Consider the following 18,376-nt stretch of genomic DNA (forward strand, 5'->3'; position numbering starts at 1 on the left):
AGCTTAGTGGCCCATGCAATACTAGCCATATTAGCAATTGCAAATGTACGCATATAGGACAATTTGTCTGGCAACAAGAAACCACATGAAGATAACCTGTACATGGACCAAGTAAGTAAATATGAGGCTATGTATGAGTAGAGGCCAGACAGGTTGCAGAAAAGCAAGGAATGAAGATGTACCTCAGTGGTCATTAGGATGCAGTATGAAAGACTGGCTTTATTTTCAGAAGCCACCAGTTTAAAAAAGCAAACAAAAAACAGAATGTTCTAGAACATTCTTGGGCTAAAAGCATCCTCAGTTTGTTTAGATTTTAATTTGACTAATAACATATTCTCCTCACTAAGAAAAGAAAAAAAAAAGAGGGAAAGAGACAAACACCCTGCATGAACAGGATGGAAGTTATTTTCTTATTAAATAGCACTAGAAGGCCAACAAAATCTTTAAGGTTTTGTAACAATCTGACAGTACACAGGTATCCATTTTCCAAGCAAAACCTGAACATGCTCCTAGAGAAATCCATGGTTAAGGCAGTCAAAAAGCCAGGTTCGAACCCCTAAACTGTTCAATTCAAACCAGAGTTACTCACTCCAGGCCCACAGCACTTAGCACAAGAGTGCCAGGAATCATTATCTGTCTTAAAAAACCACATAACAAAGAGTGATAAATCTCCAACAAGATATCTATATTGGCAGTTTTTCCACTGAAAATATTCCCACTAGCCTTAAAAATCAAGTGATAAAAGTAAAACACAAGGTAAATACTACACTGGAACACAATATTATATTTATAGATAGACATTAAAAAAAATTAACATGTCACATTATATGATTAGAGCACAAAATCTGCTTCCACAGGATACTGTAATCAGTTTTAGATTGAAAGAGGAATACTCAAAACATGTATGTGGACAAGAATATATACATTAAAAGAAGTGAGGGTAACAACCACTACTGCTCTTGGGTCAGGCCTCCAGCTAAAGTATAGGTTCTTATCAGGAAGAGTACTGTCAAAAAAAATTAAGTCATTTTTAATTTCAAAGCTTTTCTTTTATAAGAGTCTGAAGTACTTTGGCAATTTAACTGAAATATAAACACATACATTGGTCACTTCATCTTCCACTAAAAATGCAGCCATATGCCATGTTAAGCACAGCAACTACTGAAATAACACAAAATAACTCAACAGTTAAACAAGCAAAGTCAGAAACTCTGTAAATTAAAACTTGGGGAATTGTTTTTTTTTTTTCCTGGCATATCTATCTTGAATGAGGCAATTAGAACCTTGAAATAACAGGGAATTCTGTGCTAACAATTTATAAGTGTAATTATTGCCAAGTATTTCTTCCTTTACCTCTACAGACATTACTGACAGCAAAACACAAAACTTCTCTTGTCCATAGTGTAGAAGAGGCTACAGAATGCAGGACTGAACAGAGTGGGGATGCTGCACATTTCTGTGTGCAGCTAGAACAGCGCAGAGGTTAATCAAAAATATTCCCTGAAAGGTACAGAAAGAAGCAATTCAATAAAGCAAGCACTTTTTTCACAGAAATCTGGTACTGTTCTATACCCTTCCCTTTACCTCTACATTTACATGCACAGAGATGGGTTTACCACAGATTGATAGATTTGTCAAGACCTCTGTGGAAAAAGGTCATTAAGGCAGCACAACATATGGGGACAGCATGAAAGAGTAGAGGGGAAGGATGTATGAGGCAGTGCACACAAAAGGTGGTGCATATTCTAGGAGAGACCATCAAAAAACCCATCATGCAAAAGACAAAAAAAATCCAATCTGCTCTCTTACCTTGCTGTCAAAAAGATCAGTCCATTTTGTTGTTTCCCAGAATGTCTCTGTCAAAGCCTCTGAGCAGCTCTCATGATCCTCATCTTTTCCTTCTGCATCACTGGAAGCAGCCCCATCTTGGGCCTGCAGATGAAGAAGTTGGTCAGCCAGTGCACTTCCTTTTCTACACAGAGCATCCACTAAAGTAGTCTTCTGTTTTTCCATTTCACTGGGGGCGAGGGGGAAAAAGTATGAAAAATATTAAGGACCTATTACAGATACATTCATAAGAACAGAATCAATGCTCTATCGAGTTTTAATTAAAATGGCTACAGCAGTTAGCACACACAATGACAATAAGCACATAAATAGCTTTGTTCTAAAAACGGTGTTTACAGTTAGTTAAACTAATTGTAAAGAACCATCTAGAGAACCTATAATTAAAAAATGATTCTCAGAAGTCTGAAATGCCCTTGTTATCTTAAGGAAAGGGCAACTCAAGATTCTAAAACTGAATAAACCAGCATCTAGCAATACAGCTTTACAGTTCTTGGCGTTATAAACAGAGAGTCAAATCCAGCACTAACATAAGCAGATACAATTCTGCTGACTTCAAAGGAATTGCATGCAGTTATACCACCACTGAATTTAGTGTTCAGTTTCAAATATTAAATTCAACCACATGATCTAATGGGTCAACTTACTGAGAAATGTTTAGAATGAAATTTATTAAGTAATAGCTTCACTTTTAAACCAGCAATTCTAGAAAAGTAAACGAATACTCTGAATAGCTGAAACAGACACATTAGTTATACAATTGAAATTTAGTATTTTATCTAATATAACCAACAAATATGTATCTCCCCTTCTAAGTGCCTAATCTTCTGATTTCTTGCTCTTGTATTTGTGACTGTGACAGTACAGCATTAAATACCGCAAAGTCCACAAGTTATTCTCTAGACTAGGGCATCACCTTCAAAACATCGCCTTTCCAGCGATATATTTTGGTACTTCGGAGGAACAATCTAAAACTGGAAGGGGGACAGGGACATGAAAAATATTCTGAAATACAGGTATGGTCACCATGCCTTTCACAGATAAAACCTTTTGTAAGCAGTTATTTCCAAAACAGCTGACAATTTTGTCTTCAAATCCTTAAACCCTTAAAAGGGTTACAAAGTATTTTGAAAATGCAGGTAGCATTCTGAATGAACACCTCTATATTCAAATTCTAGCAGTCTCCCTGACTTGAGATTAAGCCTGACACAAACTTAATACCCCATTTTGCTGACATATTTAAATCCTGAGAACATCCTTGTTAATTTTATATAATGTTTCTGAGAAAAAAAACGAAAGTTTCTCTGTTTTTCTGTGTTCCTGCATTCTGGATATATAACAGAGAACTAAATGATCTTGTAGCCAAATCTGAAACTGTGTCCAAAATAACAGAAGTTATTCAGAAAGATTATAGTCATCCAAATTCTTATAAGCAGAGACAAAATGTATAGATTACAGAAATAGGATGCAAGAAAAAAAATATTTACTGGGTAGGTACTTTTTTATAGTAGTTGCATCTGGCCTGGGATCAGTCTTCATAGCAAAATAGACCGCTAACGCTGTCTGATCAATATGAGATATTACAGTATTTGCAGCTTCAACAATTTCATCAAGTCTTTTCATTCGTTCCTACATGAAGAAAAAAAGATATTTAGCAATACCAAAAAAAAAAAAATCACACTATTTAATTGTTCATTCTACTTCCACTAGGATAATTGCAAAGCTATACAGAAAAAACATTAGATAGTTCAACATGTCCTCTTCTTCACTTTCTCCAACTTCTGATTGAAAACAACTGATTAGAAGACTGCATTATAAGTATTTCATATATCTGCCGTGCATTTTGCTGAAAATAAACTGTAAAATATGAGAAAGGTATATGCAAAATGCAGAGATTTTACAAAAAGAAGAACACCTTTCAGGTTGAATTTATCCTCTTAAGAAACACTGGTAGCAGTCATTCCTTTCAGAAATGAGTGCAAAAACAGAATCAAACATACATATTGCAGAAAAAAATTCAAACCACTGACATAGACACGCAGCTGTTTATCTTCCAGATTTAAAAAACAAACAAACAAAAAAACTCAACCCAGGTAGACATAAGCTGGTCTGTTTTAATGGTTCACGATTCTCATTTTTGAGGACAGTGACAGATGGTGGATTTAGCTGTGCCAGTTCAAGGAGTTACTGCCCTCAGCTGTCCGAGCAATTTCCCTACAAGAAATTACCAGTAGAGGAGCAGAACAGGATACATGCATGTCTCAGGTACCCCCACTTTGAATGGTATTGCTGTAGTCTAAAGCAGTAAGGAAGCTTACAATACGCTCAACTGAACAAGGAACAAATGATATGCAGACATACTCTATGTAGAAATACTTTTTTTTCAACTACTGTCAGGAAACTAAATCACTGTCAATCTAGTTATTAATTTCTGCTTTACTGCACTACGTATAGACATGGCAGTCACTTCAAGGCAAAACATTTATGAAAAACAATGAAGGAAAAACATTCAGATTCAGTTGTTTAGCCTAAATAGATGTATTCAGACAAATCTCAATTTTTAAAAAGCTAAATAACCTTTTCAGAATCCAGCTGATGAAGTCTTGCAACATAGAGTGGAAGATGATTAGGAAAAGCTTCTTTCAACTCATTGTACACATCAGTGGTATCCAGCCTAGAAGACAGAGCATGGAAGTATATATTCTGGAGTTTCAGAGGTCTAGTTTTTTCCTAACACTAAACAGTGACACCCAACTATTAAATTTTGATTTTTTTTTTGTACAATTACTTCAAGGTTGTACAATAATGACAGCAGACATACTTGGTCATCCATTGTATCTTTAGGTCTCTCAAAGCTTCAGCAAACTCTTCTTTTACATCTTTTTCTTTTTCCAATTCTCTTTCCTTCTCTTTGCTGCCATTTTTACTCTTTGATGGTGATGGTATCAGATGATAGTGAACAGTAAGAACATCCTGGAGGCAGGAAGAGAGAAACATACTGAGCAGGATACAGCATACCTTCTCTGATGCTATAAAAAAGCTAAATCGTAGCAGGCAACTACTCTGAGCTATAACACATTGAGTAAGGATTCCAAGAGCAAAAGCATTAGCTGTAAGAATTCAGAAGTTGCTTTAACTTTTTCTAGCAATATAAGGATCCAAGGATAAAAACAGTACAACTGGGTGTAAGAACAAAACCTAAAGCTGACTAAGTTTGACATTTTTGTATTCAGGTAATTTTACATAATATTCCTTACAGCATCAGAAGAACAGTTATTGATTTAAGAAAAGTAAATAACTTGGTTAAAAGATGAAAGAATAAAATCAGTTAAAGATCCTATCCTTTGAAGTCCAGGAATAAACAAGCAAATGAAGAAGACTGAATTCTGAAAATAATATAACAGTAGTATAAACATGAATTTGCCATAAGATATACAAATATATTGCCGCTGAGACAATAGTTCTTCCATACGCCTACTGAATTATCTGGTGCATCCAGTCAACTGTTTCCCAGTTTGCTGCTACACACTTTCCAGCTTCACCTGTATTTGTATTCAAATTAAGTAGACAGAACAAGAAGTTTTTTTTTTTTTGAAAACTCTACACATGAGCACAGAAATACCACTATAATTTGACTTCATGCTATGCTAGTCAACAATCACCATGAGAAAAATCGGCTACAGACATTTAGAGCAAAAAACTTAATTGATCTCAGACCATGCTCTTATTTCCTAGGCTAATTTACACACAAACTTGGAATTAAGCCAGCATCCATTTTCAGTCATTGTTTCTAATAAATACAATCGCTGGGGACTTTTTTGTTGTTGTTTAAGTTTTGCAATTTTTTAACAAGCTCCTCTACAAACACTCAATGCACGCACCCAGCTATTTAACATACGCTATTTCACAGAGTAGATTACTTGAGCTTAAATCCTCCTTATAGTGTGTGTCTGTTACAACACTCTAAACTACTGTGTTGTCTGCTCAACTGATGTAGCAATCTAATTGTTCAAATCAATCACTCCGAAACACATCTGTGTGAATATATTTCCAATAAATCAAGTCAGTGTTGCACAATAAAATAAAATGAAATCTTGTGCGTGATATTTTAGTCACTTAAATAGCGAGTAAAAAGGTGACTATTAGCAACTTCTGAGTACAATCTTGGAATAACGACCTCTACCATCACACTTCTGAACCTATTCAAGAACAGTGACGCACAATGACTTTATTTGAACTGATAGTCCAAACAGAACAGGAGCTTGCTAGAGGTTACTGAAAATATTGGTTAAGACAAAATGACATCAATTTTTCCTTAAACAATTCTTCCCGGTATTTAACATAGAGTTACAAGTGAACCACAAAACTGACATTTACAGATAAACAGCTATTTTTTAAAACTAGTTCAGATCACTAATAGAAACTGAAGTGCAGTCATCAAGGGAAACTCTGCACATTTGCCTTTCAAGTATGAAGCACGTGACCAAGCAGTATGCCTGAACGAGACTTCAGCAATACCAAGGCCAGACCATGACAAAATGGGTCACGGAGGCAAGCACATGCAGCAGAGAATGCAGAAGTCAGGAAAATGGTACAGGAGCTTGCTATGGTAATTAGAGAGGCAGAAAGCAAGATGTAGTTTGTAAAAGCGAACCAAACATCTCAAGATGTTTAAGAAGTAAGAAAATCTGAATCAGCACTTTACAGTGGTTTTCAAATACATCCTCTACTGATACTAATATCTTCCTGAGAAAGAAAACTCCCCTCCTAGAAATATTCTTACAATATTTCAGGATTTCCTTCTTTCTTTCTTTAAAGTCCTCTTCAGTCTTAGTTGGCAACATCTGTTTGGATAGATACCTAAATCCCAAATGGCTGCTGCATTCTCAAGCCCTGCCTATATGAGAAGGCTATACCACCCCAGTTTAAGGTTTCAAAACAAATGTAATTAGATTGGCACAATCCCAATTATGTGGATGAACATTTTCAGTTAAGAGACTTATCCTACATAGTTAAATCATCAACAAGCAGTAAAACGTCAGCTCATTGTTCTCTCAGCCAGTTATGTTCCCATGAGATTCTGCAAGCATTACAAGCTACGATCATTAAATGGAAAACAATAAGCTTCAAATTTGGGCACCTTTCTTTCTCAAAAAGAGTTCACAGAAAAGTGTAGCAACATAGCTTCTTCTGCAGCCCATCAGAAAAAGCACCAAACAGAATGAGCTCCAGCAGCCACTCCCTTCTCCACAGACATCAATCTTATTTCAAGAGCACGATAGGGTCCATGTGCGTTTCACATTTCACTAAACTATCACAAGAGAGTAAGACAGACTTCAGGCTTCTGCATCATTTTCATCGTTCCATATGTAAACACTAGTATTAGTTATGTAAGTCCTTGAAATCCTTTAGTCACCAGAAGATTCCAGGATGACACTATCATTGCCTTTACAGTAAAATAGAATTTCTCTTCCCATAGTAATGAATTTCAGAGTAGCATTTCAAAGGATTTGGAGGAGGCAAAACAGTATCAAGATATCCATTTCTGCACCATCCCTTCCCCAAGTCTTTTTGCAAAGCCTCTTCTGAAACAACCTGAAGAAATTTTGGTTCCCTGGGCAGGAAGATAAGAAGCTCATTCAAACATCCTCAGAAATGTGAAATGCCTGCAGACACTAGGGATTTCTGGAAAGTATTCATATGACAAAGGAAAAAAAAATATATTTGTCTGTTCCTCCATGTACTACTTTTCCTGGATTTATAGGAAAGACTAATTGCCATGAATTTCTTATACATGTTTTTCTGAGTTAAGTCAGCTAGTTGGCTTTAACAGAACCTAGATTTAATAGGCACAGCACTTCTTACTTTTAGAAAAAAAGCTATTCAAGTTAGATAAAATATGGCTGATTATAATTTAAATGAGCTAATGACGACAGCAACTTCACTATTGCAATCACAAATTTTAATACTTTCATTATTAGACGGTATGAAATTAAGTGTACGCAAATCGATGACTTAAGACACTTCATATTTGCCAGCACTATTTTTTCAGTAAGCCTAAGCATGAACATTAGACTGCGCTAAACAACATTCAGAAGATAATAATAAAAACATCTTCTAATGACGACTGGCAATGGTAATTGCCATTCTCACAGAAGACTGCTAGCCCTGAGTGAACGTCACTAAGCTGTGTTCAATAGGCTACACTATTTATATTGAACATTAGAGGTTATGGAGGAAAAAAAGGCTACTTTTTACAATTCAGTGCTTTAAGCCCTTTTCTTACTCAAACTTCACTCTGCTTGTATCATAGCAACCACATTGTTAGTGTGCAGTATGTTATTTTTATATTGGTGTAAGATATAGATATAGAAAGAAAGAAAATATACTATCCATTGAAAAACTACTGTAAGAAAACTTTCAAATTAATGACAAAGCTGCCCTCTGTTTATCCTCTAAAAACAAATTAAGCAGCATTTAAAACCTGGGAAGTATACAGGATTTGCATTTTGGTCAGTGTACTTTGTGCATAGTTTTGTAAGTCTCAGCGGGTTTACTTTTAACTAGAGCTACAAACTGGACACATACAAGGAGCACAATGCCCTCAAAACAGTCATCTCTCAAAAGAGCTTAATTAAAAGCTTAAATATTCCCTTAAATTTCCTTAAATATTTAGTTTTGAATTTTTGTCCAATGATTCAACATCTGGTACTTTATGTGGGAATAAAGATAGTTCATATGTTTTTTCCACCTTAAAAGCATTCCACAGCAAAGCTAAGCACAGCAACAAGCTCCTTAAAGGAATGCTTCCCTTATCTCGTTTTCCATTTACTGAATACCACGCACACACAATAGACTGTGGTTAAGAAATTTATAATACTTTAACTTGCAAACAATGTTTAACATTGCTTATTTTTATTTACTGAAAATAAATGCAGTTTCTCAAAGTCACCTGCAAGCTTTATACAAAATTAAATCAGACACACATAGCTCATCCTATTTTTAAAAGCCTCCAGGTTAGGAACGGGAGTGTGAAGTTAGATAATGTTGAAATGAAGTCATCTAACACATTTCCTCTTAGAGTTTAGAATGGTATCTAATAATAGCTGCATAGTCCATTCCTTGCTTCAGAATGAGGCAAAGGAGCATAGAGTAGGGAGAAAGACATATTGGTAGGAAACTTTCATCCCTCAGCTCAGTCAGTATATTGCTATTCAAAAAAAGATGCGTTACGTAAAAAACAACAGAAAATACTTTTTGCAGACCAGAAGCAGTCAGGGATCTATTTTCATTCTGACTAGGGAGACAAGGGGGAAAAAAAAATCTCAGATTCTATATTGGATGTCAAAAGCTAGGTTGTGAAAGAAGAAAGGTACATAAGACCAATTTGTTTTTCACGCGGTTGTTTAGCATGCATCTCTTAGCTAGAGACCAACAGCACTTCAAAGTCAAATCAACTTCCCAAGTCAAGACAGTAGGGTTCTCTCTGCTTCAGTGGGCAGCAGTGCCAAGGAAAAATGTCACTGAATGCTGAACCTTATAGTCATCATAGGTTCAATCAGAGAGGAAGGACTTTTTCTTTTTTTTTTTTTTTTTTTTTTTTTTTAAGGTCCAGACACATGAAGACATTTAGTAAAAACCCATACCCAAGATGTCTTTTTATATTTACATTAAATTTTGTCTCCCTGAAAAGCTCTTAGGTGGACAATCCTGCTGTATGTGTTTAGTAAGACAAAGACCCTTGCTTATTCTGTGGAAAGAATCCATTGACTTAGGCTGCTATTTCCTGGCAGAACTTTGAACTGCTTTTATGCAAAATAAAAAGTATTTTCAAACTGCCAAGAAAAAAAAAACCACCCTTGGTTTCCAATAGTGCCACTCATATAGGTGTAAGCTAGCATATTTGGGGGGTGAGGGGAGAAGGCACCTTCCGTAGTCTAGTCACTGATATCAAAGCAAAAGAATCTCTAATATAAAAATAAGATCCATAAACAAACATTATTAACCCTACAAGAGGGGCAGGACTTGTCTGCAAAAAAGTAAGATGAAGAGTCTGCATGTACCTTGCTGAAGCACAACTTGAGTGACCAGTCCACAAAAGGGTTAAATGTTTTCCAGCATGGAAAAAAATCCTGCACTACCTGCAGATTTTAAGCAAGGCAGCAGGATAAATATTCAAAACCTGTCAACTAAGAAGCCTGCGGATTTGCAGTCTCAGAAAGAACTACTAATTGATGAGGCTGTTATGGATCAATGTTCTGAGATAGTGTGTTTTATTTATCCACCACTTAATAGGATGATGCCTCTTACAAAGCACACGTGGAAGTATCCAGAAACAAAACTTTTATTTTGACTTAGGTGCGTACACTGCTCAGATCTCAAAAATCTCTGCTCTAAAAACTGAAGAAAATAACCATGTGACCTTCTGGATCTGTGCAAGAGGTTTTCTTACGCAAATTAAATTAAAATATTAAAATGTTAATATTAACTCCCTTACCACAGATTCATTTAGTGAAAACATTATACCCTACCCACCAGGAAACCATGCATTCACAAAGGATTTTAAATGCTCTTTCTAAAAGAGATCTGCATAACTTTCAGAGAGGGTATGACAATAAAATAGCAGGAATGTGCACTGAAACCCTTTTCATAAAGCCTAACCATGCTCCCATTCAGTTACTACATCAAGATCAAAAAAGGCAGCAAACAAAGGCTCAGTTACCAACTCAATTAACAGAACAGCAGATTACTGCAATAAATTGTTATACATGATTCCTGTGCTGTATTTCTAACACAAATCCTGACTAAATTTGCATGCCAATCCAGAAAACAGCATGTTGAAAACAAAAGAATGTTAATAACTTCAAAAGAACAAAGCCAGAAAACAAAATAGTAGCCCAATAAAAGTAGCCTATTAAAATCTAAACAAACCAAAAAAAGAAAAGAAAAGAAAAAGAAAAGAAAAAGGACAGCAAAAAAGCCACAGACTTTCTGTCTCCATCTGCGGGCAAAGTATTATAATACCTAATGTAAGAATTGAAGTACAATATTAAACACTGCTGTGTTAAGGTCACTCACTTTTTTCCCCAAAATGAAATATATCTTACACATGCTCCAAAACACTTTTTGCAAACTCTACAACCAATTCTCACAGGATGAACAGATACGCTTAGTCCACAATAACCTGTCCTGAACTATATTCAGTTTTAAGTAAGAGCCAAAGTATGATCTAAGAGACTCTTCTATCAACTCCATCCCTCCTAAAAATAATTCTTTATTACAATATATTTTCTATTACTATGATGACAGCCAGCTCTCAATTCAGTAGTTTTGATGTAGAATCAAATACATAGCTCTATACTAAAGTGTTAGGTTCATTTTCAGTTCTTAATTTGCAACAGAATGGAATAGGTAGAAACATTTGCCACAGAAAGTCTTGACCACAAACACTGGAGATTCACGAGTATTTTATAAAAAGAAAAGTTACAGACCACTAATCACCACATGCATTTTTATGGCAGCTACTGCAGAAGTATCCAGATGCTCATGTTTCTCAATTAGCTTTATACTATGGCAGTGTTTTGTCATTCTACCAGTAGACACGTTTAAGGTGCTGAAGCAAATAATTCAAGACTAGGGAGGTAGATGAGGGAGACAAATTAAAAATTAATACTGGTAGACAAATTCTTTAAGCCATATGCAAAAAAGACTTAAGTATATCTTTTTCAAAAACTAACATTCAGTACCTTTTTAAATTTTCCTTGTCGCTTTGCTGCAGACTGCCCCTGGGAGTTAGAATAACATACTGTAAGAAAACATGCACACACCACACAGGATGGAGACACCTTCTCTGTACAATATGGTTATATTTTCAACCTACAGATTTTTAAACTGTTAGAGAGTCACATCTATGATCAAACATGCTCTTAAAGCATGCTCTTACAGGCTTTTTAAAATTAATAAAACAATGCATTATCATGTACACAGTCTCTTGTTCCTGTGAAACAAGCAAGTGTTGTTAACCACTTAGCTCATAATTTGAAATTATAGAAATTCAGCCTCAAAATTGTAGATTTTGGATTTAGACTGTTTAGTGGCATTGTTCTATTTCATAATAAACACACTGAAATTAGATATATTTTCCCTCAAATCACACCCCACTTGGTGAACTAGAGACAACTTTGCTGCATACTCCTCCTTTTTATCTCCTAGTGCATACTGAGGTTCACTGAAGGCAGCAGAATCTAGTGCTATTTAATATCACCTCCTTCTAGTGAAATGTGACTATAACAATAATGCTTTAGAGTATGATGTGAGACAGACTTCAGCAAGAATTTCTCTCAGTATAAGCTCTGAAGTTCTCTTCATTGCCAATAAATGAAATTTGACAAGTGATACCTACTAACTACTGCTTCCTGTCCCAGAAATCACTGTATACAACAACTTCATCTGGTTTTAAAATAAAGGCAGACAAGAATTACAACTCATTCTTCAAGGAACTCCAGCATTCAAGTTACGCAAACTAAACTACACTGTTGCAATGGATTTTCCATGGATCTTATAAAAGTATACTTGCAAACTTGCAGGAATCACAAACAAATATAAAACTAAAAATTTTGAGGTAACTACTAGGTTTTTCCTCATTAGAAGTATAGCTTCCTCCATACATAAATTCTCTTGGCAAACATTAACTAACCTGCAATTGCACCTAAGATTAATACTGTAATTTTCCCCACTGATTACAACCAGATCAGATATAATGAACTAAACTTGCCTATTCAACAAGATCTAAAAGGTAATACTATACACCCACCTCCTCACAGAAACATACATTCTATGAAAACAAATATTCTTATCCAAGTTGTTAGCCACATTTAGTAACATACAGCTTCATATATGGGCCACCTCTAAATACTCATGATCAACATTAATTCAAATTTACGATCAGCTTTATCATCTATTTAAAAATACTGGAATAGCTAAGGGAATCTTCTAGATACCTTAGCACCAGATACATGCAAAGAGCAATCTGGCTACTTTAAATGCTGTTGCACTACACATTCATTCAAGTTAGTATACAGTTTTTACAGGATACTGCATTATGAGCAAAACAAAAACCACAAAAAACTACAGCTTTTTCCACAGTGAAATACATTCTGTTGGAGCATACAGTTGTACTAGTGGTTGACAACATCAGAGTGTGCAGCAGGTAAAAAAATCTGCTTAGGCATTTTGAGTCAACAAAATGCCTCATACTTTGTAAAAATAACATGTAGATGTTAAGAAAGCACTTCTTTTACTTTTGCTGAGAGCTGTATGCATGCAAGGAAGAGTACACACATTTACTAGGGAATCAACATGCACAAAACAAAATATGTGGAGTTTTATATTTTTTCTCCATTCAAAAATGATACTAAACTAGGCAATTATATCAAACCATTTTTGAAGGCTGCCACATCAATAAAAAAGCAGTTGCTTTTACAAAATATAAGGATTCAGAGTGAAGGAACAGTTAGAATTCAAGATTTAGAAAATTTGATTTCAAATTTAATTACAGGATGAAAATGAAACTACTAGAAGTTACTCAGATTTTAAAATAAAACAACTGCTTCTAAAATGTGTTCAGTTAATAAACAGAGTGCTCTTTAAAGTATTAAAGCAAGAAAATAAGACACTTCCTGGCATGCCATTATCCTGCTCGAAAGCTTTCAGTAAAAGCAACTATCATTTGTCTCAAATACTCACAGCTTTCTTTCCAAGTTCTGTTTTAGACAGTGTAAGGGCTCCTGCAAGGTAACATCCTGGTCCTGCTCCTTTAGGTATTCTATTTAAATAAAGAAATTCAGTATAAAAAACAGGTTCATCAATGTTCCATTAAGATTACAATAAAGAACCCAAAAGGCAAAAGAGCAACACAGAGGAATTACCAAGCCTAGATAGGTAGATACTACAGAGTATCATTTTAGCTAGGTTTAGAGGCAGCTAGTTAGATGTATAGCAGAAACAGGACCTCAGTAACTTACTTGTCATCAGGCAGAGATGTAACAAAGAATGGCTGACTGTGTTTTGGTGGTAGTGTCAAACTGTTGGATTTCTTCTTCCCTAAGAGAGCAAGGCTATGGTTTTCATAAATATCTAAGCTCAAGGTATTAGACAACCTGTGAGAAACAATAAATGGAAGGTCTTTGATGCGATCCAGCTCACTGTTCTGTTCATGACGAATTTGTAACCGAATAGTGTAATCTCCTTTTTCCAGTTTCACAGAATACTGAAAGAAAGAAGTTCTTGTAAATGTCAAGATTAAATACTTCACCATGCACACAGAAACCCAAAAATAAAATTATCATGTTTTTCCTGATGTATGTAGCTCTAACCATTTAAAATATGCTAGGTCACTTGGCTTTTGAAATCTTATGAAAACGGTGCACTTCTTCAAAGTTTCTGAGAGCAATCAAAACACATTTTTGTATTGAACGGCAAAAAACAAAAACAAAAAACACACCACAGAATAGGCTGACATCATTTGCTCCTATTCTAAAACTTAGTAGCTGCTCAAGTAAAAATCAGACTTCTTGCTAAACTTCCAGTTCAAAGCCCCCAGCAAGTTTTCCTTGATATACTTGTAGTTTACTGTGCAACTCTGGAGTTTTGTGATTTAGATCACTTCTTGCTGTCTCAAACATTACACCATTTTTCCACACTGAGAGACCTAATATTTCTTTGAGATTTAGGGCTGCTCTCTAAAGGGCTGACAGACAGTTTGCCCTGATTCTACAAAGCTTTCATACATGCACTGAGGCATATGCAGATAACACCATCCTTATTTATAAAAATAAATGAGCAGATTCTTAGTTTTGAAAATGTTCTTTAATTTCTACCAAGCTAAAATGGGACTATATCAATGTTTTAAGCAGTGGTATGCTAGATTTCCTTTAGGACTTTGCTGCTGCAATACACAAGGAAGAGCCAGAACTGCAGGCTTTGATAAATAAGCCTATTTAACTAGTATTCCATAATGACACCACGACTTATTTTTTTCTGGTTTAACCAATTATAGCAATTTAGCAATTATTTCCTCTTACTTGTGCAATGGGAAATACAGGCTACACAACTGCTGTGTCAGTTCCACAGACCGCAGTTTGGGCAGCAAATCCGGATTCAGTGAATCTTCTCATACTATACTAATAGCTAAAAGTCTTGGTTCAGAGTATCGGAACCTTTCTGGGGTTTTCACATTGATACCAAAGGTCTCAGAGCTTAAACTTCTGCACTATCCCTTTCATGATAACCTATCAAAGTAATGTAAGACATAACTTAAATCCAGAACAAAATCCTGAACACCCTTGCTTAGTGGCCGCTGGGCTTGGGAGAGCACAAAATTTTAAGATATTTTCCTTTGAGTTAAAAAACTATCTTAAGATCAAACATTTTGTCTTCGAACAGGTCCAGGACTACCATAATTTAACTCAGAGTTGAGTCACCAGGTATCTTGATCAGGCCTAAGCCCAACCTTCATCTAGAAGCATCTTTAAAAGCTTATCCTCAGATACAGCAGGTATTTCTCAATGCATGTCTAATATACCTCAATAAGGCTTTGTTCTAAGCATAAAAGCAGTTTTATATAAAAGTACAGGAGTAGAGAAGGACAGGATCAAACAGCTCTGAAAAGAGGGGCATTAATTGAGGACTCCTCCCAGAATCGCCTTAACAGGAAGCATGACTCTTTAGCCTGGTTGATATTTTTTCCTGGATTTACAAATTTTGAATTGTTTTAGAATTTTTCTATGATGCAGAACACCAGAGAGGCATAGAGAGGCCCACCAGGCATAAGCAACACACTACTTTGGTAATTTTTAGGTATTATAGCACATTAGAAATGAAGGTTAAGAAATGTAAGTTTAAATAGTTCAATATGTGAACTTAATTTATTAGATTCAGAAGACATGCATTAAAGTGGATCTTAATATTTACAATTCCAGAATCATCAGTCTATCAAAATTAACATCGGACTGATGTTAAGTGTGAATTCAGTTTGGTAAAAATAGTTTCAAAAACAAGAATTAGGTAATTTTTTTCTCTTTTGCCTTTTTCTTCTCCTATATAAGATCCAGATCCACTGTGTTCCAGTGGAAAGAGATCCCCACACAGGGCACAAGTCTTGTCAAAAAGCACCCTTTGAAAGACAGCAACAGAAGGTAACCAAGCTGTAGCATTTACAAAGGCTGTTTGAAGACATTCATGGCATGGAGGACAGCCTTCATGGACACAAATCTCTGAAAGGAAAAGTTAGACTACAGAAAGGAGTTACTCAACAGATCCTTTCCACCTTAAACAGAAAAGTTCAAGGTACCTTTGTAAAAAACAAAAAACAAAACGACTCCAAAAGACAAGAACTTGAGTTCATTTCTTGAGCAGCATAGGTCAAAATGGCAAGAAATAAGTTAACAGCTTTTCGTAGAAATAAAACAAGCCATAAGTCTTACTCCTCCCTTGGAAGTGGAGAAAAAAAGTTCCACTTCATCAAAATAAAGGTGGCAACTTCTTACCCCCTCCCCATACAAACACATCACTGAAAGATACAATGGCTATGCTTGTTCTCATCTCTTCGTATTATACCTATGCATCAGGACCTGTCAGGAGTTAAAAGCAGGCCTGGGAGGTGAAAAAGGATGAAACTGTTATATTTCAGAAAGTAGTAGGTAACATAAATATATTGCTCTGTACCTGGTGTGGATAAGCATCTCCTGATCCCATTTGTCTTTTGTTCTGGTCAAAAATAATCCACAGTTGACTATCAAATTCAGATTCATACAACAATTCACAAAGAAGTGGACAGCTTGGAGTTACTTCTCCACTCTTAGGCTATTAAAAAAAAAAGGTCAAAACATTTATTACACTGTTGAATAAAACAAGTACAATCCTGATGCATACATTCAAAAGGAGATCTGAATTGAAGCCATTTCAAGCAACAGTAGCTCCTAAAAAGCACCAAATCAGAATTTTGACTCTAGAGAGCCTAGAGTCTGACTCTAGACCCCATTTCTGACAGGAATCTAGTTAAAGCTAAAGCTTATTTTAGAGAAGATGCTGTATTTATTAATGACAAACAACAACCAAAAAATCGCTTTACCTGATGGAAGTTATAGGTCAAAATCATCTCATACAGTTGACGATTATTTGGTAAAATATCTCTGGATCCCAAAGGTTTTATTTTTGCACTCACTGGTCTGCAGTTAAAAAAAACACAGAAGGCAGCATTAAGAGACATTCATTCCATATCAAAATTCTGCCTAAGCAGAAGCATATTCCGAATTACAGCCGAATTCAGCATGTGTGATAACTTCTCTTAAAATATTGCAGCTATCCAAACACAGTAAGAAATTCTTCAATTACAGTGGATGTCAGTTCGAAAATAAGGCTTAGTGATGTAACAGACTGCCAAATATAGAAGCCAAAAGACCTTAGCAAGCATGTCTAATGCTCAAAATTAAAGGCCATAACATACTGGGAAGACCAACAAACTTTAAGATGGGGGGGGGGGAAATCAGGTTACTTTACATCTCCACTGTCTGTGTTGCCATCAGCACTTTAATTCACAGGCTAAAGAATGAATGGCAAGTAACTTTCAGGACAGAATAAGTAGTTAGTTGAGATTTGTTTGCTATAGAAGGTTCTTTCAGAAGAGGATTTGTAAGAGGCCTTGCAGAAATAGTCAGCTCCCTAACACAAAGGAAGAAGCTTAACCAACACTACTCATCTGGAAACTCAAATACAGTTTGGAGAAGCCATTGTTCGGTGCAGCACAACTCTTTAAACCTTGTGCATCAAAGAGTATAGGCCAAATAACATCAAGATGGGAAAAATCATAGACTACATGTCATACATCCATTACAATAATCTTAATTATATGATCATGACTTTTCCACAAGACCCCATCAACTCTTTCAGTACAAAGAACATCAACCAGTCACCTGGGGGCGGGGGGGATCTGTACTGGATCAGACCACAGGTCCTTTTAGCCCAGGATTCCTACTCTAACAGAGACCAAATAGGAACTGCTGACAGAAAAATGTAAGGACAGAGTAATAACACACATGATATGTCCCCCTAATATTCCCCCTGCCTCCAAGCATTTGAAACTCAGAGACCTAATGAGAAGCCATTCAGTACCATTTTTCCTCTGCATTACGACTCATACGTCACTGTTCAAACCCTGATTTATATATTTAAATATCTCATTAGTTTTCTTAAGCGGACTTCATTTGCTGTCAGATGAGCGCCTCAAAAATACTGTGAGGAGATAATAGCATCCCTATTTTACCAGCCAAGAATGAAACAAAGACACATTAAGGGACTGCTTCATTTCCTCACTTAAGGCATATGAAATCAGGTATTTCTGAATCTAGCATTAGATAGCACATACATTCAACACCAAGCTCCCAGTGATCTCAATTCGTTACAAAAGTCCAAAAGTCTCAGTCAGGCACCAAGGTCTCCAATGGGCCCAAGTAATGGGAAATGTTAAATTACT

General features: G+C 35.8%; 1 protein-coding gene across 2 annotated transcripts in view; it reads right to left on the reverse strand.

The window, feature by feature from the left end:
- TPP2 (tripeptidyl peptidase 2) overlaps nucleotides 1-18,376 on the reverse strand; it is a 53,398-nt gene that overhangs the window by 8,085 nt on the left and 26,937 nt on the right. Inside the window, exons 20-28 of one of the 2 annotated variants that reach the window (XM_026121644.2) lie at nucleotides 16,976-17,072; nucleotides 16,570-16,707; nucleotides 13,869-14,113; nucleotides 13,591-13,669; nucleotides 11,592-11,630; nucleotides 4,667-4,818; nucleotides 4,423-4,519; nucleotides 3,344-3,474; nucleotides 1,810-2,017 (exon numbers count right to left, since the gene is read on the reverse strand). In XM_026121644.2, the coding sequence (XP_025977429.2) occupies nucleotides 1,810-2,017; nucleotides 3,344-3,474; nucleotides 4,423-4,519; nucleotides 4,667-4,818; nucleotides 11,592-11,630; nucleotides 13,591-13,669; nucleotides 13,869-14,113; nucleotides 16,570-16,707; nucleotides 16,976-17,072 (1,186 nt within the window). The remainder of the gene's footprint in view (nucleotides 1-1,809; nucleotides 2,018-3,343; nucleotides 3,475-4,422; nucleotides 4,520-4,666; nucleotides 4,819-11,591; nucleotides 11,631-13,590; nucleotides 13,670-13,868; nucleotides 14,114-16,569; nucleotides 16,708-16,975; nucleotides 17,073-18,376) is intronic. The other variant, XM_026121645.2, reaches the window with a different exon arrangement.

The sequence above is a fragment of the Dromaius novaehollandiae genome, chromosome 1 (assembly GCF_036370855.1).
Source record: "Dromaius novaehollandiae isolate bDroNov1 chromosome 1, bDroNov1.hap1, whole genome shotgun sequence".
Classification (NCBI taxonomy): domain Eukaryota; kingdom Metazoa; phylum Chordata; class Aves; order Casuariiformes; family Dromaiidae; genus Dromaius; species Dromaius novaehollandiae.